Here is a 25,025-nt window from a genome sequence, read left to right as displayed (position 1 = left end):
TCCTACTTGTGTAGAGATAGTAATGCCAATGTATGAATTTCCATTTATTTGCACCTTTTAAAGGGCAAATAATTTTTGCTTTTTAAAGTGTTACAGACACAGTACAGTTGTGTATTATGTCACTACTAGGAGCTTCCATATTTCTGCCATCTTTCATGAGCAGTCATGCGATGTACTCTGGTCATCTATTGTTTTTTCTTCAAGCTCACCGTTTTGTACTTTTCTCAACTGGGGCCTTGCACTATAATTATTTTTTCCTTTTCATTTGATAATAAAGAGCATATTGCAAGCACTCGGGAATAAGCTTTCTTAAAGTATTTCCTCTCATGTTTCCTATTCCATATGGTGGTACTTGTTCTGTCCAGTGGAAATTTGTGGGAGAGCCTCAGGAGAGAGTTATTTCATTTTTAAAAGGACTGAAAGGCTCTGATCTCCTGACTTCAAAGGCATTTGGGGCTACAACACTTAAAGAGAAAATTCTGACACCACCTGATCCGATATAATTTTTGTTTTGACTGGCGTTTACTTTGTTCCACTGAACTTACTCCCCTTGAAATTTGTGGTCAGACTGAAGCACTAGCGGAGTGCAATTATCACCTTTAATTGTATGTTTGTAAAGCTTCTAGCACTGTAAGACGGAGCTCAGTGGCAGACCTTAGGTGGTGGCACAGTATGATAATTAAATTAATGTAATTTCTTTTCCCGCAGTCACCATTTACTATTGGTGTATCTAGATGCAGTGATCCTCCTGCAGAGATTGTAAACCAGGTTACCTTGTGCAGTCTGCACTTCCCCAGACGAGCACTTACACAAATAGACCAGTGGTTCTCCGGGATGAAGAAATGTGCCATGCTCTGCTGCTGGGTCGCTGGGGAGCTGCCAACTGTGGACTAGTATGGACATTGTACTAATAAAAGTCTGCTTGCTTTTTCTACAGGGATCAGCTGGCTTACCTGGAGAAACTGGGCCATCTGGAAGCCTTGGTGAAAAGGTATAATAACGTATCTGACTACTCAGCAGCAAAAATCAGCTTTGAAAACCATTGGGGTGATAAAATATCAGTGAGAGATTGTTTACAGACTACTGACAATGCTAATATTCATGTAGCTATTTCAGAGCACAGGGATGTAATAAACGGTAACCCAAATGCTGTTATTTGAGGTATGTACCTGGTATCCTTGATTTCACTTGGCAATGAATTTAGAGCTGATAGATTTGATATCTTGCTGATATTATGGCACTTCCTTTACTATCCACTGCTATCAATTCACAGAAAGTGGGATAAATTGCGCTTGGTTTATACAGTAGTCACTGGTTATACACTGCTACATACCGAAGAGACAAAAGTAGAAATTTGGCTGTATGCGTTTACTGAATAAAGACGACAACGTTGTTAGTTTTGTCTGCTGTGCAGTAACAGTTGTGTTTATGAAAGCAAAGCTTGGCAAACTTAATGTGACTAGAACAGTATAAATAGCTTAAACATATTTGACATGATTTTATTTAGGTGAAGTATTTTAAAACTGAAAAACAGGAAACTATTACTGGACTGCATGTCAGCTTCAATTATAATAAACACATAATTGTTTGTCAGAATGATTCAGCACCACTTATATTTCTTCCCTGCAGGGCTGAATTATTTCACCTAGACTGGTGGCTGCTATTTAGATATTTTATTGAGAAAGTCTTAATAATGTATTAGAACTTCCATGCAAATCTGATTATAATTTATATAATCTATGAAAGGAAATACGTCCATGGAAAGTACTGCTTGTTAAAACTAAAATTTAGACAACTCTCGTATGATTTTAATCATAATATTGTCTTAGAATTCAGTGTCAAAGGATTCTTATTCTTTAAAATTGGGCCAACAAAGATTACCTTGGGATACTGCTGCTAGTTTAGCTTGGAGGAAAAAGGCAGTAAAAGACTAATCTATCAGCAAATGAAAGCAAGCTTCTGCATGGTGCAATAATTGTTGTTATTGCTGTGCTATTTATGTAGAATTTATTATCTTCCTCCTTTATGGGTTAAACAGTACAATGTAAACATGCTATGTGGACTTAAATGACAAACATGCTTCCAGTGTAATTACTTTAAAGAAATGTGTCTTTAACAGTATGCAACAAAAAATATAGCATTATCACTATGTTGTATGTACTATCTGTAATAAAAAGGTAATATTTATATGGGGATAATCTACAACAAAGCCTGATGTTTGGACCGGATGTTTTATATGAATAAAACATGAGAAAGTGTGCTGAAGGACTGGTTTTGCTTTTAGATCTTTGCTTTCCTAAAACATACTGAAGAAATGAGGGAGAGGGGAGCAAAATTTTCTTTTCAGCTTGTTTGTTGTGGTGAATTTTATAGATTAAAGAACAACATAACCATAAATGCGCTGCCCCTAACAGAGAGAAAGGGGATCTGCTAGCTGCAGTTCACAAAGACTGATGTACCAAATCTCTTCTTCAGCCTTCTAGGAAAAGGGAAGACAGAAATTCAGTTTTATCATCTTTTCAAAATGTGGGTGAGTTTGTAGGAGGAAGGAGTGCAGAAATTCAACAAAAGCGAAAAACGGCCTCTGCACTGTTGCTGAAGGACAGTGCCTGAACCAATGGTGTTATGCACCGCAAAAAGTTATTCCCTTTAGCAACCAAGTCTCTTGCAGACTATGGGCTACAACCCTCATGAAAGACCTCTTGGGTTGCTGTAGTTTTTGCAGGTTAGCCTTGTTGGCCAGATATGCCTGGCTTGAGGGAGATGGAACAAATCAGGGAAAGAGCACTCACTGTTATTTTCTTTTTAATTTTTTGTTAAAGGGAGACCGAGGGAGTCCAGGACCAGTAGGTCCTCCTGGAGAGAAAGGTGTCGTGGTAAGTCACAAATAATGTAGAATCCATAATTATGTTACTCACGAAGGTGCTTTAATTTCCAAAACAGTAATAAATTCTCATTCTTCTGAATGTGCAACCTTTGTGGAAAATAGTAGTATTTATGATGTGTTCTTCCTAGGAAGTTTCTTTTAGCAGCTTTATCCCCTCTACGGAAGTGACATTACAAAGTGATTCGCTGAATGAAGCAGCAAAGCAACTGCATTTTTAAAAAATGGCTCTAAGCAGACTTACATTAAAAAAAAATTAAACACAACGAATTGAAAGGAGGAAAAGTAAATGAATGATCTCCTATGTAGACTGGTTTAACACAGGTTATTCTACTAGACAAACTGGTAACCAGCATCACTTCTAATTCTACTGCACAGCAGTACCCAGGCAGCCCCTGCGTGCCACTCTGGTGGGAGGACTGGCTTCCTGACAACCCCACTTGTCCTAAATCGGGATGCAACATTTCACGCAGCATTAGACAGTCTAGAGGCCACTGTCAAGTTAAGTAGATTGTTGGGGCACAGAAATAAAAAGGTATACACATGCACCTATTGTCACATTCATGTTGCAGTTCTCAAGAAGTGGTTAGGGTTTGGTTGTGTGTTTGCTAGCGAGCACTATGATGGCTCCGGAAAGCATAGAGAATGCATTTTGTCTTGGTCAGTCCTGCCCACACCAGGATGTGGCCACTTTCTGTTCCCACTGTCACAGCCTTAACATGAGGATTTTGAAATTAATTTGGAACTTAGCAGCTTTTGTTTCAGTAAATCCATGTCATCACCTAGTGCTGTGTGTGGAAAAACATCTTCGGTTGCTTTAATGATTACTGTGATATATCCAAACAAATACCTGTGTTCTAAACAAAATTTTGGGAGTAAATCTTACAAGATTAAACATTTTATTAACTTATCTCCAATTTTTCAGGTAAATAACTGGATGTATTATTGGTTTTATAATAACAATTTCAATAAAACTGTTTTATCTTTTCCATATTTATTTCAATTCTAGGGCTACCCAGGACCTCCAGGAGGCCCAGGACCTGTGGGGCCAGAAGGATCACCTGTAGGTATAAAGTGTGCTTTGGTTTGACATAAAGTTAGCATTTCCAAATTGTCTTTTTGCTCTGCTGAAGCTAAGAATGGTTTCTAATTTGTACTGCGGTCTATAAAGCTGTCATGAAAATTTACACATCTGGACACAAAGTCTGTTCACCTGCTCTTTACCAGGATGATCCATGAGAGACAGGAAAACTAATTATATAATTTACTTATCCATTTAAAAATCACTCTGAGACAAGTAGGGGAACAGAATTTTTTAAGGATGGTTTATAATTGCACAGCAATTTTATTTTTAATTCACTGATGCCTAATATAATTTAAATATATTAATGATGTGTTTAGTTTCATTGTTAATCAAAAATAAATTATATTCTAATTTGCTGTGTATAATTGCATTATGACTTGGCTACTATGGGTCTTCATTACAGACAAAACCTGAGTCTTTTATCAGAACTTACTAGGTTTTTTAACATAACGTTGCTGAAATACAAGTATCCTTTAGCAATTTGGGGATGTTGGACAGAAGTAATTCATCCAACAGTCACATCATGATTTCTTATTCAGAATAAAGTTACTTAGTGTCTCTTATTTAGGTTTTTCTAGATTAATTGTACTAACACAATTATTTGAATTTGAACCATGAGCGAAAGTGATTGGTTTGTATTGGTTGCATTGATTATTACTCAATGAGCATAAGCCTTGTGATTTTCAGTAATCTGTGTATAGAAGACAATTAATAATAAGTTTATTTGACATGTAGGGACCTTCAGGGGCAAGAGGACCACCAGGGCCACAGGGACCTAAGGGAAGAAGAGTAAGTAATATTGCTGTTTCATGTAACTTAGAGCAGAGAGCAGTGCGTTGCCAATATGAATCTGACATGTAACCCATGTCCAGTTGCTTCCTTTGAACTCTATCCTCCAAATCTAAGCCATTTGTACTGAAATCAGACAGACGATATTTGTATTTCCATGTAGGAAACTGTATGAATCTTTGTTTTTCCTCACATTACAGTTAAATGGGGTTTTGTCATTGATTTCAGCTGAGACCAGGACCAGAACCAAAATGACCGCTGGCCTTATCTTCTGTATACATAAATACACAAATGGTGGCATTTATAACTACCATTGGACTGTTTCAATATTTTAAGGACTATTTTCTTTATCTGCATGTCATGTATGTCTTTAGAAAGACAATCAAAATCACCCAAATGTAGCTCTGAGAGAGGAAGAAGCAAAGTCAGAAGATAGTGTATGCTAGAATCTCAAACCTCTGATTAGGCTGTCATTTCCATTTCATGCATTTTTATCAGGCAAATGGGAACCATTTTTTCACTGTATACAAAGCACTAATCCAAAGCCCACGCAAGCAAAGGAGTCTGTCCATATCAATTTGTTTGAGTATTTGATCACAATGCATATAATCAGTATCAATGAAAGTATTACAGTTTGTTACCTAGGGATAGTTTGCTATGTGGTTTTCATAAACACTTTCCTTCATAAACCCCACCAGTTGCTTGCACTTCCTGGATTTGGAGGGGTTTTTGGTCATGTTTTTGCAGTCTGAGCTCATGGTGCCTGCAGGAAGCAATTCCAGTTCATAGTATAGATGGGTTCGGTTGCAGCATGAGCAAGTGTAGATACTTGAGAAGCATGCATTGCATTTTAAATAAGATTTTAGATTAGAAAATGTTGTGATTAGCAAACTTTGTAATACAAAATCTATTAACTATATATTCTTCTACATCACTTTTTCATGATTGCTAAACTATTAAATAAGAGATTGGGTAAAGAGTTATATTTTCAGTATATTCAAAATAGTCTATCTGAATATGTTGTATATTTTAATATTAATATAGTATATTTGAAACCATATTTTGTATGTTCATTACTTTTAAAATATGAAATATTTTGAAATTTACAATATTTTGAATCTTCTCTATATTCAAAATATACAATGCTTAGCAACTTCACAGTACACTACAGGATTATTCAAGAGAGAAACTTTGTTTCAAATGAATCTTCCTTCTATAGTATGGTTTCCTCCTTCAGAAGAAATGTGTTTTAATTTACCTCTTTGTTCATGGTGCAGTTTGTAGGAACAATTTGTGAAATGTAGCATATGAAATGTATCATTTCTGTTAAAAGTCTGCAATAGTGGTTCTGGGTTACCCTGTATTAGAGAGGTTTCCAGCTGGCAATGCCAAGTTTTGGGGTTTTTTTGTTTTGTTTAGTTTCAGACATTGGAGTATAATTTATCCCAGACTTCAGTTTCCTTAAATAGGTGAAGCAGATTTGAGCATATATCTACATACGCTTAGAACTTCTTGTGCTTGTCTGAAGTACCTATCAGTAGGAGATTTGTCTGAGTCTGTGTTTCAGGATTAAGGAAGTTATCTCAGCAGCTCATGGAAAAGAGCGTACCTACCATCATCAGAAAGAATCTGTGTGGTCATCTGAAAATAGTCTTCATTTTTCCCTTACAATAGATGTGGGGTTTTTAAAGCTTATTTTAAAAGATATATTAGTAAAAATTTCTTTCTGGGGAATTAATTTGCTAATTTAATAATGGACATTTTAATTTAATAATGAATTATCTGTTAAAAAACAAACCACAAAATCGTATACAATAAGAAATATTCAGTATTACTTTGGTAATTTCACATGCAGAAATAGCAAATGCTTCCCACACCTTACAGGTTACCTGCTTATTTTCACAACCAAATGTGTCACACATGTAATCTATCAGTGCCCAGAAAAAGGAATTTATTGAGATCTGTTTGTCAGGCAAAATTGAAATGCAGATATATTTGTTTATGCAACATATCTAACAAAATTCAAAGAGAAACCTTAATTAGCTGCAGAGAATCCACCCCCACTGATAAGCACCAAGAATTGGTGTAAGCAGGAGTGCCCAACCCCAGGCATCAACTAGTGGAGAAGTAGCTCCTGAAGCGTTCCAAAGGTGCTTGTGCAAGTGCGTTCAGTGGAGAGAGGCTCCAGGGGCTCCTGGGAGCCCTGTGTCAATAACTGAGGCAGCCTTCTGCCAGGAGTGCGAATCTCTGCTTTGGTTTAGTGGAATGGAGGGAAAAACAGCCTTTTTGCTTCACAGGCAGATTTGAAAATGTAAATCAAAACAGAAATGCAAAGCAATTGTGAGGCTGAAAAGAAGTAGCAGCTTGGCACCACTTCTTCTTCGGTGACCTGACTCAGTAAAACAGGTGCCTTACCTCTCTGATTTCAGTAGGAGCGTGTCTGAAAGTGAAACAAATGCTGAAGTGTTATGCTGGATTTGGACACACAAGCCAGTGGCAACAGATGAGTATGCATATGCACTCATTTTCACTGTAAAATACTGATGTTTGAGTTTCATCTAAAAAGGAAAATCCCTTGGGTCCTATCGGTCCACTGGAGTTTGACTGATGGCCGATAGGATGCAGTGAGTTAGAAGGCTAGCTCAAAAGTAATTTTGTGTAAATAGTCATGTCTGAGATTGGTACTGAATTGCTGCAGGTTATACATTTTAATTCCTCTGGACATAGTGTTCCCCTCTCAACTCCTCCTCTGATCCTTCCCCCCCGGCAAGCCCGTCTGCCAGCATCACCATGGCTGGAGTCAGAGCCAAGCTACTGACATGAGCCTGAGTCCTCCCCTGCAGGCTCTCCTCACTCCCAGCAGCATCTGCTACCTGGTTGATTGTTTTTTACGGCTGGGGGAACGACTTAGTTTACTTTAGATTCTGTTTTGAAGGTAGAAGATAATTTATTTAAGGAAGCGTCACATCTTCTGCCAATGAGACAGGAATCTTTGAGGGAGTCTGTCTCTATGATTTTGGCAGCACATGCATGGAATACACTGCTTATAATTAAAGATCACTCAAAATAAATCCCAAGCATCCCAAGCCCTGTGGAAGTCCCAGTTTGGAGCTGTGGTTTATACTTTGCCTCCATCCAGCATGACTGGGGAATGCTTCAGGAAGGGGATCTCGGAGCAGACCAAGGTCTTCGGGCTCTGCGAACAAACTCCCACTGAAGCTCCTAAGAATTTTGTTCTGCTCTCAAGATCAAATATCAGACCAAAGCTGACATCTCAAATAAGGAAAAATATCTGGGGGAGGCCTGAAACCTGGGGTTTGTCATCACCACCAGATGAATTTGATTCAGAAAGAGAAGGGTTCAGAATCTCAACTCTGTTTGCACGCCCTCTGGAAAAAACGCATACTGCAGTCACATACTGAAGTTAAATAGCAGCATATGGAAATTCCCCTTTGTTTGTGTACTGAAACAAGAACGTATCCCGTCTTCACAGCTGGAATCTGCAGGAAGTCTTAGGAGCAACTGACCCCCTCTACTTCTGCACTGTCACAGAGTGGAATCCTTCATCTCATAAATTTGGACCTTTCAGCAACCAGTTTGCATCCAAGATTCACCAGCAGCCTACTTCTGCCTGAGAGTATCCAGCTGCTCAGGCTCTGGTTACAGGAGGAGTTCTGGCCAGTCTGAATGCAGGCTGTCTAGGAGTCAATGGAGTATCTCGCGTCAGGGGATTTGGAGGGATATGCCACTGAGCATAGTGCTAGCACAGAGCTTCCTCAGCTCGTGCTCCAGACTTGATGTGCTTCAGCTGGAATCATGTGGGAGGTTTTATTTTTTTAGTGTTAATCTCATTCTATTTTTTAGCGTTAATCTCATGAAAACACAGAGGAAGAACACTGCTTTGTAGATACTTCAATGGCAGAATGACACTGGGGAGTGGGAATATCTGTATCCAAGAGAAGGAATTTCTCTCCATGACCAGAATGAAGAAATATATTGGTCTGGAAGACGTGCTGGTAGCAGTGTAGGCAGCCATGAAGCCATTGTAGCATTTTTGTTGTTGTTCTTGATGCTAATGTATGAAGAAGAAAACTACAATGTCAGAGACTGGTTCTGCTTTAGTTCATACCATAAGCTCCAACTAATATAACTGTTGCATTTAATTTGAGAGGAAGAGGTCCTGTATTGTTAGATTCATTTTGTGAGTGAGATGTAAGCAAAATTCTCAGTAGCTGCTATGATTATTACCAGTTAGTATTCTTCAGGCTGATGTTTGGTATTTTAAAGCACAAAAGCAATATTTTTTTCCCCTCTTACTTTCCTGGAATGCAGCTCAGGAAATTCAATTTTGAAAATGCAGATAAATTACTTAAGTGCTGTAAATTTTGGGTCAGGCAACAGGAGCTCATGTCTGTAGCAACCAGTAGAGTTTTTAATGAGTGGTATCTTTCATACGTCTCACAGCAAGAAATATGGAACCCTAGAAAAATGTGTGCGCTTCAGGGTTATGTGAAACAAGTGGCCAGTGTGCTTTGTGATGTATCAATAGCTGAGTGTGTTTTGTCTGTCTTAATTCTTCAAAGGAGGTGAGACTAAAATTGGTGTCACTTTTTTCTTAGTATTCTTCCGTATCAACCACCAAAAAGAGCAACCACCAAAAAGTAGCTACATAATGTGCCTTAAGGTATTTTCACTCTTATATTTAGGAGGCAGGATGAGAAAGAACAAAAAAGAGTTAACTGGTGCTTCTTGCCTTCTTAATGAACTTTTTCTCAGCTTATCATCCTAGAGTTTTCAATGTCGTGTGTTCCATTTTAGAAACAAAGCTGAATCTACGCCAAAGAAAATAGTAGCAGCAATCATTTGGCAGCTTTACTCCTCAGCTCTGTTGCAACCTAAATTAAATAACAGCAGGCAAATCATGTGTGTATCTCATTCTGTACTAGCTATAGTAGGAAATTATACAGATCCAATTAATCTGTGCCAATAATGACTCACACCATACTATTTATAGGAATGTTATGGTGTGCTTTTGTTACAATATTAAATTGCCTTTCCCTTGGATTCCTGCATACTGTTCTGTGGCTGGCTAAAGGCAGGCATGGCCCAGAGCCAGAAGCTGAGCATCCTGTTGGTTTCTGTTTTGGTTTTTTTCTATTCAAAATTACATAGGAGAAGGTTGGTGTTTTGAATGGTAGGCCTTTCTGCTTGATTATTAGCAATCAAATCAGTTGTCATGCTCTTCCTAGCGATTAGGCTGTTGATGTGAACTCTGAAGTGGAGATCTGTGTGACTGGCAGAAGGGTTTTGGTGTGTTAATGCACTTAACACAGACTGAGAATCCTGTGCAGTCTCCTGACAGGACTGTTTCTCAAACTATGAGCTATGACCCCCTTTATGGTTAAAAGGAAGTCACAAGTGTTAAAAGAATTTATCTGTTAATGTTATTAATGATAGGACATAAAACCTAGAAAGAAGTTTCTTTATTACACAAATCTGTACAACAAAGTGTGTCCTTTTTTTTCTTGAATATTTCATCTTGAGATTCTATCCCCTGATCAGCCCTGTGGAGGGTGCACAGAGACAAATGACAGTTTATGTATCAAAAGTCTGAGAAACACTAAAACTATCCTGCAATTGCTCAGCTTAACACTCTCAATTTTCCCCTTCCTATGCTGCCCTAGGTGATTCCTCTGCAGCTCTTCTGTGAGCTTCTCTCCCCTTTTACCCCCCAGCTTAATGACCTGTCCTCACTCCATCTCAGTGTTTCCTCCTGTCCCTTCTCCTCCCATTCTTTGAGATGTTTCACCTGAAAGGCATATCTGATCACGGGACTCTAAATCTGCTTAGTTTGCCTTGAATTTTTGTCACAACCCATTGTGTGTGCATTATAGATGTCAGTAACCTGACATTAGTTGATGAAGATGTTTAGCTTTTCTTTTAAATTATGCTACATAATAATTCAATAATTGGCCTTATACAGTTACATAATCTTAAATTGTTGTTCTTTATAAAGGCCTCGACCCTTGAAAACACCATTACTGTTTTGGTTCTGGTGTCTGAGTGCATTGAAGTCACTAGGAGTTTTTTTCCACAGACTTCAGTATCCTTTGGTTTGGGACCTTTCTCACTGAGAATAGCGCAGCAACCCAGAGCATTGTCTCCCTGTAGTCTCTTTTCTCCTCTAGCATAAAAAATGCCTGTAAATACTCAGTCCTGGCTTAGGCCCAAAACAAGAAAGGTGGCTAGGCTAACCCAAGGATTGCCTCGCAAAAGCTGTGTCCTAAACTACGAAGGTATCAAAAGTATTCAGACCTGGCCTGTTCGTTTTCCTTTTTCCTATGGTTTCTGTGTGTTCCCCTGTGCTGGCCAGAAGCAGCAGTACTGAAATGCTGACAGGTAAGCTTCTCATGGGATATTTCTGGCTCTGCCAGGGATTGTAATTATATATTGGCTCACAGGAAAGGCCTTTCCTTGAGAGATTTTCTGTTTCGGGAGGAAAGCCTAAGTGATCCTGGATACACAGTGTTCCTGAGTTACCAGTCAGACATTTTTTCACTGTAGCTCAGAGAGAAGCGAGTAGGTGCTTACCTTCTGTTCTGACAGGAGGTTTTGATGTGCATCAGTAAATCCAGGTCAGAGAGAACAGAATTCTGCTGTGTTTTGTCTCAAAACATTCAAGAGGGACATGGAAATCACAGACATTTTTGAGGGGAAAGTAATCTAAATAATATCAGATGTACTTCCATCAAAGTAATTTTACAGGCTCCTATTGTTACTTAGAACAGTATTACAACTCTCTGGAAGTCAGTCATGGTTGCATGCCAGGCACTATACACCATGGACCCACCCATGTAAGGTTCTCTACAACTCAGAAATGCACTCCGAAAATGCAGATCATTTTCCTCTAGGCACTGCCATAGCAGTGTGCAGGTCCTTCTGGTGCCAGCCCAGCCCAGATGCCATCAGGAAAGCTGTTGTGTCTCATCCTCCACTGCACGCTGCTGTAAAGAGCCTGGCTCTGTCTTGATACTATCTAGCTCTTTCTTTAAAGTGGATCATTGGCTTTAGGTTGTTAACAACTGGTCTTAATTTTATTTCCATACCCAAACAGTCAAGGTGTTCAGAATTATGAAATAACCTCCTACCTCAGCATGGATAAAATAGTATTTTCCGTTTTGCTCATGATCTATTTTAAGGATTTTTCATTTGCTTGTAAACTAATGGATTTAGGTTTCCAATCTTAAATAAAAATTTCTGAATATTTTGGCAATAAATATTTGCTGTGTCATAATACAATAATAGGTTGTCTTTGTTCATCTGTTGGTTATAAAAAGTCAATTTACAAGAGATATCTTAGTCTAACAGTAGAGCAGTTCACTATACAAGATTATAAATTGCTTTTCATCTCACCTCAAATTGGTTGACCAGTGGAAGAACTTTATCTGCCTGTTTTAGAGTCTTACTAGCAAGCTGGATTTTTGCATATGCAATTTATGCTCAAAAGCAAGCACTCTGTATAGTCAGTGCTCATCTAAATGCTTCTAAATGTGTCTGTTGCATGCATACAAAGTGGATGGAAAAGACAGCAGAAAATATCAGCAAGCCGAGTCCAAGAGAGACCCTGAACATTTTGTTTACAAATTTTTCAGAAAAGTCTTTCTTCTTAAATTCATATTTCAGCAAACCAGAAATGTATCTTATTCTTTGAAGCTTTATTTCACACTTAACATACAATGAAAATTGGTTTTCATGCTAATGAAACATGTTTCCCCTCTCATAAAGCGTATGTTGCATCTCCTTGATGGTAATAAAAAAAATGCATAATTAATATTCCAAATCACTTGTTCAATATTCAGGGGCCAAGAGGTCTAGACGGTCCTCTAGGAGAACCAGGAACACAAGGCATTAAGGTGAGTGCTTGCATTGCTCAGTACAATGCAAAACGTTTAGATAGACCACAACAGATAAGAAAAAACAACAAACAAACAAAAGAACAGCCCAGCGTGTCAGAAGTCCTAAATTTCCATTTAATCCAGGAGGAGATTTGCAAATTTCTGCCTCCTTCAGGTACTTCCTTATAATGGTATAAACCCATCTAAGCCTTAATCTGCACTTTCTGTGGAGTTACCCAGCATTTAAACTGACAGCAACTGTATGCAGCTTATCTAGCAAATGCACATAGAATTCACACATTGTTGGTTATTTATTAGGGAGAAAGAGGAGATCCGGGAAAGAAAGGAGTTCCTGGGCTCATTGTAAGTATTGGAGCCAAGGTTTGTAGTAACCCTTAATAGAGTTACTGCTATTTTCTTAGCTGGGTTTGGAAATTATCTGAAGCCAGCATTGTCTTTCAATATTTCTCTTTGACCAGGGTAAAGCTGGAAATCCAGGAGAAAGAGGAGATCAGGGTGCACTTGTGAGTATGAAATTCTCTAGTACTTCACAAAAAAACCCCCCACAAAATCTCATACTTTGTTTCACACTCAGATATGAGGGAATTTATCTACTTCAGAGCAGCTGGAAAACTTCGACAGTAGGGTTTGCGTTTATTTGTACAAACAATCAGGAGCAGAAGTGAGAGTAAATGTGAACGTGGTCTAGTCTGCTACAAGACCAGTGTTTTCATGGATGATATTCTACAGAATACAATATGATAGCAAATTGCAGCAGAAATGACAATTGTAGTTAGTAGGGGGGTCCTAGAAATTGCTTTGGTCTTTTTAGTTTTATTGTGATTTTAAGGAAGAAAAGTCGTTGTGACAGAAAAATAATTCTTTGATAGATTTTTTAGAATAGTTGTGTACTATCCATGTTGGGGTAACTATAGAACAATGTGTAAAATGTATATCACATGCATAGGAGAAAATTCTTGCTTTTACGGCTTCATTCAATGGAAATCTAGCATATTGTATTTGAGGCTTTTCTTTTTAAAGATTACCAGTCAGTCCAAATTGTATTGGATTTTCAGTAAGGAAGCAAGCAAGCAGAAAAGCAGAAACAAAGCCGTAGTGGTGATTTTGTGCTAAAATTGAGACTCAAACTGTTGGTTGTCACTGTACCTCTCTTGCCTCTTCTCAGATTTGGGAACTTGTTGCCTCTTACCCATGACGTGATGGGTTTTCATTTGTTCCTCCTACATTAGGACTTTTAGGTGTATTTATATATGTATAAATGAATGAAGCAAAACCTCATTCGGTTGAAATGATGGGAATTAGTACATTGCAAAGTACAAGATACTGCTCTACTACTCCTACAGCTACAGTTTCTAGAAGAAAGTATATACTGAGACAGACATGCTATGAGCCATGTTGAGCAGAAAGAAAAGTGGGCTGTGAACCTTACTGATCATCTCAAATACAGTTTGTAGGGCAGGACACTCATTGTGGTTAGGCCCAGCTTTTGCATACAAGCAGCACATGAGTCTAAGGAGAATGATGAGGAACCAGTAAGTGGTGGGTCAGCTAGGATCCATCCTTATGTAAAAGAAACCAAGGAAGGATTTATTCAGGGGTCCCTTACCTGCTATGGAAGCTAGTGATACGGCAGTGCACATCAACCAGAAAGAAAGGCTGCACATATTTCTTGGGTATTTCTGAACAAGGTGAGTGAGCAGAAGTAAGAGAGGAAGTGGCTTTTCACAGAATATGAAACAGCTTGTTTCCAGTGATTTTTTTTATTTTATTTTAATCTTCCAGGGTTTACTTGGGCCTCCTGGAACCACAGGAGACAGGGGACCAATGGGAGAGCCAGTAAGTTGATCTTTATGCCTGCTTAAAAAAATTTCCACATATTATACTGAATTCCCTGGTAACTCAAGCTCTGTTTTACCAAGATTCAGTATTGCCAGCTGGAATTGTGGGGTAATTGTTCCAAAACTGCAGGGCTAGAGTCTGCTTCCCTTGCTTAGTGTAACTTGTTTGTAAAGAGACCTGTTAATCATGTGGGGCAGCACTGTAGTAAGGGGTGCACAACATAAGACAGCATGGCAGAATCTGGACCACAATTTTATGTGGCTTTACACTGCATTGAGGTAGACATCTACATTATGATTATGTAAACGTATGTGCTAATACAGATACTAGGGTGGGTTTTTTTTCAGGCAAATTTTAGGGTAGTTGTTCAGGAACTCAGGGACCCACATCTTTTTGGGCAGGTTAAATTTTCAACAAAGGAGAGACTGTTATAATAAACCTCAAACATTCCTCCGCTGGATGGATTCTTGTTCTGATGGTTATTTCAAAGCCACACCGACTTTTATGTGGCTAATATTGTAAGGGAAGATCATGCAGGAGCTGCAGCAAATACATGCAAAGTGCTGCAAGGTGTAGCTGTGACAGGAATAGTATTGCATCACCATCTATGGGGGTAAATCACGTTACATAAATACAGTGAAAGAGTGTGTAAGGTCCTAGGGGGACTTGGGAGAAGGCTGCCATTTTATAGTGCAGAAGTCTAATAGAGCTGTCAAAAATTGTGTGTTTTCATTTCTTCTGAAGTTATTTGGCACATCAAATGATATATAGTTAATTTAAATCTTGAAAGTGAACTGTTGATATAACGTATATTATTTCTACTAATTATTATTATTTCTAATATTACTAAATATTATTTCTACTAATCCATAGGCTGTGACATGCTTACAGAAAGCCACCGCACTTTTTTTGAGGGCTAGAAAAATTCCAACAGCCAACGACAGGTTTTATTTTGATAAATTTTCTTTCGGATATAATTGCCTACTTCAGCTGCCAACTTGTAGGAGTGGCACAATGTGTCAACAGAAAAAGTATTTTCTAACAGTTATTATTGGATTCCTGTCACTTCATCTCTTTCACTTATTTAATCTTCATGTTGTGACATCTGAGCGCCTTACAATACAAGGCTTATACATAAAATTCCTGCCATTTTCTGGTCAAGTCTGAATTTCATATAATAGAATGACTATCAGCCTTATCTAATCTAAATGGTCTACTCTTGAGGAACCTACTTTTCTGTTGTGTTCGTCATCATAGAATCTATACATCCAGTGTCAGAAATAAGAAAAGCTTATCCTGTGAACAGAGTACCTTTTCTTTCAAGTGCTGGAAGAGTAACATATCTTTGGAAAATGGCCTGTGAAGCTAGAAAGAAGCGATGAAAATGACACAAGATGTTACAAAATGAAACATGTGGCTCCTTTTTTTAACTGCCCATCCAAGCAGCTTGATTTCATCTTCTGTCAGCTGGTCACTTCATGAAAGCCAGCTGCTGAAACAGTTTCTCTGGCCCTGTCACTAGTTCTGCACAGAGCAGATAAACCCTAATTATTGGTGGAGGAGCAGAGAAATGTGAGCAGTTAGAACTATTTGTAGTAACAGGCTTGATCTAAATTATGCTGTAACTTTACCTACTTGTCAGACATTTCAGTAAAATCCTTCTTTGCAAATTACTTGTTGTTAATGGTTAAAGGGAGTCCCTATATTGCTGTAAATTTTTGGCTTCCGAATTTCCCTGAAAGTCTCGGGGGAAGGATACATTACCAATCCAGCAGACCTAGCTCCATGGTAATACTATGAAGAATTACTTGACTTGGGAATCAAACTTAAGCTTTGTGACACTTGCCTAGTGGAATGCCGTGGAGTTGCTGCAAATGAACACTGATGGATTTAGTTTAGAACCAAGTGAATTCTCAAAGGGAAATTAACTGCAGTTTCTGTTGTTCACACTTAAATGAAGCTATAGGGTAAAATATATGTATCTGCTGAAATCCTCTTAGTAATATGCAGTTTACATTGTTGCTGCAAGGGAAGAATATACTTGCATTATCACTGTAAGGATCAGGAGGAGCAAAACCATATGCATAGTCTGTAAGAGGAAGTGAAACAAAAAAGAGCAAAATATTCAAAATATTTGCTTGAAAAGCTTCTTTCATAAATATAGGTAGTAGCATCTTTCTTTTACATGAGAATTAATAGATCAGCAAAATGTTTTTCATTTAGAATGTACTTAAACACAGATGATTCCCAAAGGGGTAAATGGATATGAACTTTCTGCAAGTTCAAAGACTGGATACATCCAGGGTTGATTTGTCTTGACATACATTCATAGTGGCTATGGAATCAGCTGTAAGCTGTTACAGGCAACCTCTACACCCCCCAGCACACAAATCCCACTCTGTGAGCAGAAATGGACAATCTAACATGTGCAGAGAATTTGAGCATGCTGCTTTAGGAAATGATGTTAGGAAAAAATTTCTTCACCAAAAAGGTTGTCAAGCATTGGAACAGACTGTCCAGGGAAGTGGTGGAGTCACCACCTTGGAGGTATTTAAAAGATGTGTAGATGTGGTGCTTAGGGACATGGTTTAGTGGTGGACTTGGCAGTGTTAATGGTTGGACTTGATGATCTTTAAATGTCTTTTCCAACCTGAATGATTCTATGATCCTTACATGTTACTGCAATAAATTTATTACTTATGGTAGGGCTTATAAGAAAATGCTTATAGTATAGGTACTAAGATTACCAAAAAGGCTCCAGCCTTTAGTCCGTTACACCTCAGTGATTGTCCCGTGTAAACATTGCTGAATCCATAGTGAAGCACACAGTAGTTTTTTTCAGTTAATTCCATACCAGACTGTAGGCTTTTCCACAAAGCAAACCAGACAGTCTAACAAGTCTTAATTAAACAAAGTCTCAGTTAATCAAGAGGAGAGCTTAGTTTAGATAATAATTTACTTTTGGTCTAAAAGAAGAGACATCTGTTCTATTATTTGAAATCTGTTATTTCAGTATGTCAAGATTAGCAGTGAGGTCCTCAGTCTCAGTACTGTATGCTATCATGGTACTTGTTGGATTCAGGAGGAAAGACAATGAATTACACTTCTGTATGCCAATTGGAAGAGTTCTGAAGAGACGAAGACTATACGACATAATTTAATGTTAATTGAATGATGCATCCAAAATTTTGTTTAATACTAGGGTCCAAGAGGACAACCGGGGGATGCTGGCCCTGTTGGAGAAATGGGTTTTGAGGTGAGCTTTTAATCATTTATATAATAATTACAAACACTCAAGCAACTGAATAAGCCTGGACAATGTGTTTAGAAACTCTATTACCTGCAACCGACTTAAATACTGTAAGCTGCCAAGAAACTTTCTTACTTAAAGCTGTTAGCAAAAAAAAATGTCTAAAATAAGTAGCTTTTTCTGTTGTCAGCGCTGTCTTCAGGCATACATTTGTGATATCTATACCTAGAAGGTGAATGTTTTGGGTTGGGGTTTTTGGAAGCACAATTCTTCTTGCATTACACAGTGGAACAGCATTAATCCTGTGCCCTTGCAAATGGTAGATGAAGAAAAGCAGCTGCAGGTGGTCTTCTTGCTAACTTTTGCTTCTATTTTTTACTTTTTTTTTAGTATCTCTTTGAAAGAAGCATGACAGAATGTATTAGCTACATTTGCAATGAAGTAACTGAGGGATGAGCTCACTTAGAACAGAAGGGATTTGGCTTATTCAAAGAAATGCGCTTCCTCAGTCACCCCAAATCCAGTCTTCTAACTGACTATTAAAGTTTACATTTAAACTTTACAAGAAGCAATATAATACCATTAACTCTTTAAGGGCTGAAGACTCCAAAAAGGGGCTTTGTTTTCCAAAGACTCTACTTGGCTTCAAGCCTAAACAGTGATGAAGCTGTCCATCAGATTTACAAAAGATAGCTGATTGCTCAGCCTGCTAGTAATTTATGATGAAAGGTACAGGCTTAGTGGTACTGCTGAGTCTTCAATACATTCCTGATCCAGAGTGCAATTCCTGAACTCCTACTATACTATCCTTTCTCTTCTTCTGTTGGGCTCTAGTAAGAAAAAGAACAGTGTTATTTTAATTTGATTTTGCAGATGTGCATCTTTCCCAGTGTCTTATTCTGGTTTTCTGCTTCAATTTTGGCTGTATTATTTGGTGGTTGCAACATTATTATTGGTAACAGTAGCTCTTGTACCATGCAGGGACCTCCTGGCCCTGAAGGAGAACCTGGCCTGCAGGGAGAACCAGGCGCAAAGGTAAATGTTGAAATTTTCAAATTTCCATAAAGGTAAATCAGTGTGATCTGATTTGCCAAGTATGTAGCATACAGGAAATGAGCCATTAAGAAATACTGTTATTGTCATGATGACTGCATTATATGTAAACCCCGTCATTGTTAGGAATATTGTCCCTTAAAATCCAATGATTGATTTTTCTTGTGGTATTCCAGGGAGACGTTGGACCTGCTGGGAAGGCTGGAGAACCAGGCGACCAGGGTTTAAGGGTAAGCTATGGATGCAAATCTTCTTCCAAAATGGAAAGTATGTTACAAATGTGTCAGAAATGCAGGCTGAGAAACCTTGATTTATCGGAAGAATTCAATAAGAAACTATTGTCTGATACTTTTTTTTTAAAAAAAAGTACTATTGTAGCAAGTTAAGAAGAGTATTGATTATAATGTTGAAATATTTCTAGTTTCTCATGTTATTGAGACATGAGTGAGTAGTTTGAGCATGAAGGGTGTGTGCTCAAGTGGTTTGAGCATCCAAGGGTGTCCAGCCCAGCTGTTAAGATGACAGAATATAATAATGCTGTGTACGGATACCCAGTCTAGGTGAAATAACGGGGAACATTATGATCTCAGGGGAGAAGGGTGTCTCTCTGTACCACCATCTAAAGCAGCTGATTTACTTCTGGTGCTGTGGATGGCTCATTCGGCACTTGATTTTACTAAGCACTTGCACCCTTGCTTATTCTTCCTGTGCATCTTACCCACCTCATCTGACCCAAACAGTTGCCTTACTTTGAAAGCTGAAAAAAACTTTTAAAGTGCTAGAAAGAGATTTTATCCAGAATGCTTTTAAAAGAGCATAAACTACATCCTTTCAGACTTACGTCTTGAACTCTCTTGTTCCGTTAGCTCTTTGCTGTCATCTTTTCCTCCTGCCCAAAATCTCCAGTGAGGTGCATTCCACAATTCTGTCTGTCCTTGGAGAAGAGTAATTCCTGGTACTGGTCCTTAGTGGGTGATCTGGACTTAACCATACCACTATGTCTACAATACTATGTTATTAGAATAGGGCAACTTGTATTTGCTTTTTTACTGTCTGCATCGAAAGTTGCAAGTTGCCAGTGTCTTTACCTGGGAAAGGCAAAAATTCTAAAATGCCATGGTGCCAGTGCTATTGGTAAATGATGAGCTGCTCATGGCCCTAAACTGAGCCAGTTAACATACCAGTATAGTAGTTATCTACATAAATATGGAAGTTTCAGGACAGAATAGGTATATTTTTGAGGTTAGCGTAATTACATGTTGTATACTCTGAAACCAAACAATCTCAGTGCCACTGTCCAAATCTCCAGTGTCATATGGACATAGTATTGCCTCATTTTTCTAATGCTGATCATCTTTTATGTTTCCCTGTGTTCAAGATTCACAGGGCTGTGACTGTCACTGTAAATCAGTGAAATATGAAGACAAACTATAATAGCAACATAAAAGTTGTCCAAAAGATAAGAAGTATATGTGAAACTAGTCTGAGCTCTTCCGAGGCAAAACTTCTGTGTCGAGAAGTTTAGATAATAACGGTTTTCAATTGTTCCTTTCTACAAGGGTGAACCAGGACCTCCAGGAGAAGATGGTGTTCAAGGAAAAGATGGCACAAAGGTACATTCACTTTTTATAGCAGATACAAACCAGTTGAATGGCTTGACAGAGAAATGCAAACTGGAGAACTGAGTACAGCTTATTTCTGTGGTGACTATCGTGCTGGAGAGAGCAAGCCTAAGGCTGCCCTGCTCCCTCCATTGGATCAATGCTATGCCAGGGACTGTGGCAGGTGCTGGGACAAGGGATGTCACAGAGGGCACCTTCAGGTAGTTAGAGATGGATGAGGCAAAATCTGGCTGTAGGAGAGTAGGAATGAGATGAAGGGCTTTACCCTAACTTGGAGCCTGATCTGAATTTGACTGGTAAGATTCCCATCAGTTTTAGTGTTTGTTTTATCAAAATTGAAGATTCAGAATTCACTTTTCTCAAGAATAAATAAATCTGCAGCAGCAGATGGACTAAGCTTTTTTTTAGCTTTTTTGTTTGTTTGTTTTAGGGAGACCCTGGAGATCAGGGACTTCCTGGAGAAGGTGGTGAAAAAGGAGAGATGGGGTTACCAGGAATTGCTGGACCCCCTGGTGAACCTGGCATAATGGGCATTCCTGTAAGTGTTTTCAGGTTTAAGTGGACTTTTTGTTAATTTCTTTTTGTCATTATTTTCTTTTTAATTTTGCTTGCTGCTTTTAGTTTTTATTTTCTGATTTTCTACTGCAATGAAAGATGACCATCTTTAAATTTAGCTTGCCTCCCTTTTCTATGTGGCTCAGCTTTTCAGGGTTGGTAGAGAGAAGAGACAAGTGTTTTTCCTATCTTAAATCTGGGACCTCTTAGCAGACAGTGATTCCTCACCTCTTGTCATCCAGACGCATACATTACACGATGTGAGCCTCTCACTTCAGATCTCTCCTCTCCAGACAACCTTCTGTCATTAGTCTCTATTCTCACCTTCATTTGGAGACTGAGCAATCTCAAGGTATTAGATCATTCTTGAAATTTTAAAAACACCCAAAGAAATCAGCCAGATGCATATAGTACCATAAATTGTGTGGTAAGATCTTTCGTTGTTTTGTATCGCTTTCCCTACTTATGGCTTTGTTTACTATCCCAGAGCTATCTAGTTTTTAGTTTAGATTAAAAGTTCCTTGGGGCAAAGAACTGCCATTTTGAGCAGCTTGTAAATGATGAAGCATTAGACCTTAGAGCACACAAGATTTGGCTCCAATTTCAGATTTTGTGCTCTTGTTCTTACCACCTAGATGTTTAGCTGTCATTCTTTTTAATAAACCTTAGCAACAAAAGGAAGGTCTAAAAATAATATTTCTAGAAAAAGTGAAATCCTGAACGTTGAGGTTTCTTTAGTTACAAAACTATTGTAACACAGACACCGACAGCAGAGGATTTCATAAAATGTTGGAGTGGATTATAGGTCTTCTGTGGTAAGGAATACAAGGCAGGTCAAAAGCAACTTAAAACTATAATCACGTGACAGATGTTGGATAATCCAAATTATTTCTGCTGTTGATACCCGATCAGTTGCCATCAGAGGATGGCCTGCCTTTCCTGCATCTTTCTACACTGCTGCCAAGGTGTTGTAAAGACAATGTTATGGATGCTGTCCATCCTGTGCAGGCACTGACCTCCAGAAATGAGGGTCTGTTGTGCTGGGCAGCGCTACTTCAGATGATAATTCTGTGCTGTGGTGTGATGTTATGTCTTTGGTGGACCTTCTCTTCTTGCCTTGTCAACCACCCTGTAATGAGGCATATACTATAAAAAGTAAGGAAAGAAAAGAAAGAATGAATTTAATTTTTCCATTGTGTTCTTAAAAGACATGTATTCTTTAACTAACTTAATTTGGTGCCTCTGTGAAAGGAATTAAATAAACATATGAGAGCACCAGTTGCCATAGACAACTGAAACAAAGATTGCAGATGGAGAGGAATGGCAGCAAGCATACACAGGTCAAAGAGTAAATGAGCATTGGGATCCATAGTCAACATTGTTAGATCAGTTTGCATATTTGTTCTGCATCACTCCCAGCCACTAAAATCCATCTATAAAATCTATTTTGCTGATGTTTAATGCAACTTCTTAATGCGAACTAATATTTTGGAGCACAGTTTCCAAAGCAAGTATGTAGCCTGAAGTCCAGACATCAGATTCCCTTACCAAAAATCATCGTGTTCTCATTCATAGTCCTCTGGCTGCCTTCTCTGTAGCTCTTACATGATGATGGAGTCTCAGTAAACATCAGTTGGAGGCCAGCTGTCAATGGCTGTGAGCGCTGTCCCCTCTGTCCTCTAAGCATCAGTGTTACAATCAGCACTCTTTAGTCCTGGAATCTTCACAGTGAACTACTCTCCTAGTGAAGGAAAAAAATGTTCTCTTAGTTGTCAGCATACTTAGTGTGCTACAGAATAATTTTTGTTTCTGATACAATGATATCACCCTGACTTTTTTTATGTTTTGGGTTGGCAATTCTGGAGAAGCTCAGAATTTTCATACATTGAAATTATCATAAAGCAGCTCACCCCTGGCATATCTACATTGTATGTAATTATACTTGTATACAGTAAACAACATCAGCAGTGCTTCTGTGCCTCAGTGAGACAGGCAGGTCTGGCAATTCGATGTTTGGGAGGATGTGGTTAGTTGGGGGATTTTTCACGTTTCTGTTCCACACATTCCAAAGGCGGCTGCAGAGCTGCCTCCCTCCCCACTCATCCTCCCTGGTGTCTGGGAGTGTTCACATCACAGTTTTGGTTTGACCTCCTTCTAGGCATGTGGACAGATCACAACATCCTGGTCTAAACATGGAGATCAGCTTCCTATAATCAGTTGTCTCAGGGTTTTATTGGGAGTGAGAGTGTGGTGGGTTGACCCTGGCTGGGGGCCAGGTGCCCACCAGAGCCGCTCTATCACTCCCCTCCTTCATTAGACAGGGGAGAAAAAGTGCAACGAAAAGCTTATGGGTCGAGATAAGGACAGGGAGACATCATTCACTAATTATTGTCATGAGCAAAACAGACTGAACTTAAAGAGGGAATTCATCTAATTTATTACTAGGCAAAACAGAGTAGAAGAATGAGAAATAAAATCAACTCTTAAAACACCTCCCCCCACCCCTCCCATCTTCCCAGGCTCAACTTCACTCCCAGCTTCAACCTCCTCCCCCTTCAGCGGCACAGGGGGACGGGGAATGGGGGTTACGGTCAGTTCATCACATGGTGTTTCTGCTGCTTCTTCATCCTCAGGGGAGGACTCCTCTCATTGTTCCCCTGCTCCAGCATGGAGTCCCTCTCACGGGAGAAAGTCCTTCACGAACTGCTCCAATGTGAGTCTCTCCCACGGGCTACAGTCCTTCAGGAACTGCTCCAGCATGGGTCTCTCCCATGGAGTGCAGACCTTCGGGAGCAAACTGCTCCAGCGTGGGGTCCCCCACGGGGTCACAAGTCCTGCCAGCAAACCTGCTGTGGCGTGGGGTCCTCTCTCCACGGGTCTACAGGTCCTGCCAGGAGCTTGCTCCACCGTGGTCTTCCCATGGGCCACAGCCTCCTTCAGGTGCCTCCACCTCCTCCAGCATGGGGTGCTCCATGGGCTGCAGGTGGAATCTCTACACCCCCTCATCCTTCCTCCATGGGCTGCAGGGGGACAGCCTGCTTCACCATGGTCTTCTCCATGGGCTGCAGGGGAATCTCTGCTCCAGCGCCTGGGGCACCTCCTCCCCCTCCTTCTTCACTGACCTTGGTGTCTGCAGAGTTTCTTACATCTTCTCTCTCCTCTCTCTGGCTGTAAAAGCTCTCTCTAACTGCTTTTCTCTTTCTTAAATATGTTATCACAGAGGCGCTGATTGGCTCGGCCTTGGCCAGTGGCGGGTCCGTCTTGGAGCCGGCTGGCATTGGCTCTATCAGACACAGGGGAAGCTTCTAGCAGCTTCTCACAGAAGCCACCCCTGTAGCCCTCCCACTACCAAAACCTTGCCACGTAAACCCAACACAGTAATATTACATTTTCCTTATACAAAAGTTTACAAAGCAACAAATGAGCTTTGCAAATCAGTTTATATTTACCCTGGCTTATCACCACAATGACTCAAACCCAAATATATCTCCCTTTATCCAAAACTGAAGCTAAATTACCTCCTCCACCTCACCGAGCTTTTCCGTAAATTGGAACTGGTGAGCGGTCTAGCCCCCTTTGGGAGGATCATTTTTTGAAGGGAGCTAGAGGACAGTGGGGCTGTAGCTCCATAGCACCCTTCATCTGCAGGCAGCACGCCCAATTACACAGTCACCAAGAGGGAGGGCAGTGGTAGGCACCAGCACTTGCTGAGACATTGTGTCAGGGCCCTGCTCTTCGCACTTGACAGCCCCAAAGTTTTCTTAGTTTTCCTCTGGCTGTGTATTGTTTTTCTCTAAATCCAGTGTTTGTCTTGAAGCAATTTGATTCCTAAAGTAATATTTTCTGTGTGGATAAGATTTATTGGGGTTTTCCCCCTATTTTCAGTGCTTTTTCACTAGGTTGGTAAGTGATCCCTGATGCTTGTCCACTTACTTCTGCTGTAATTTGAAACAGTCCTACTAACTTGCTCGCAGCCACAGTTAATGAGATTTTTCCTTCCACCTCTTTGCATTACAAAAGCCTGCTCAGTTAT

At 39.5% G+C, this 25,025-nt stretch overlaps 1 protein-coding gene across 1 annotated transcript in view; it reads left to right on the top strand.

Moving 5' to 3' along the window:
- The window catches only part of COL24A1 (collagen type XXIV alpha 1 chain), a 149,685-nt gene that overhangs the window by 92,992 nt on the left and 31,668 nt on the right, over nt 1–25,025 (top strand). Inside the window, 13 exon segments of the mRNA XM_075759848.1 lie at nt 938–991; nt 2,823–2,876; nt 3,894–3,947; nt 4,704–4,757; nt 12,617–12,670; nt 12,971–13,015; nt 13,132–13,176; nt 14,456–14,509; nt 17,715–17,768; nt 18,744–18,797; nt 18,992–19,045; nt 20,375–20,428; nt 20,868–20,975. Coding sequence (XP_075615963.1) covers nt 938–991; nt 2,823–2,876; nt 3,894–3,947; nt 4,704–4,757; nt 12,617–12,670; nt 12,971–13,015; nt 13,132–13,176; nt 14,456–14,509; nt 17,715–17,768; nt 18,744–18,797; nt 18,992–19,045; nt 20,375–20,428; nt 20,868–20,975 — 738 coding nt within the window.

The sequence above is a fragment of the Balearica regulorum genome, chromosome 8 (genome assembly GCF_011004875.1).
Source record: "Balearica regulorum gibbericeps isolate bBalReg1 chromosome 8, bBalReg1.pri, whole genome shotgun sequence".
NCBI classification, from domain to species: domain Eukaryota; kingdom Metazoa; phylum Chordata; class Aves; order Gruiformes; family Gruidae; genus Balearica; species Balearica regulorum.
This window is presented reverse-complemented; position numbering and strand designations above follow the sequence as displayed.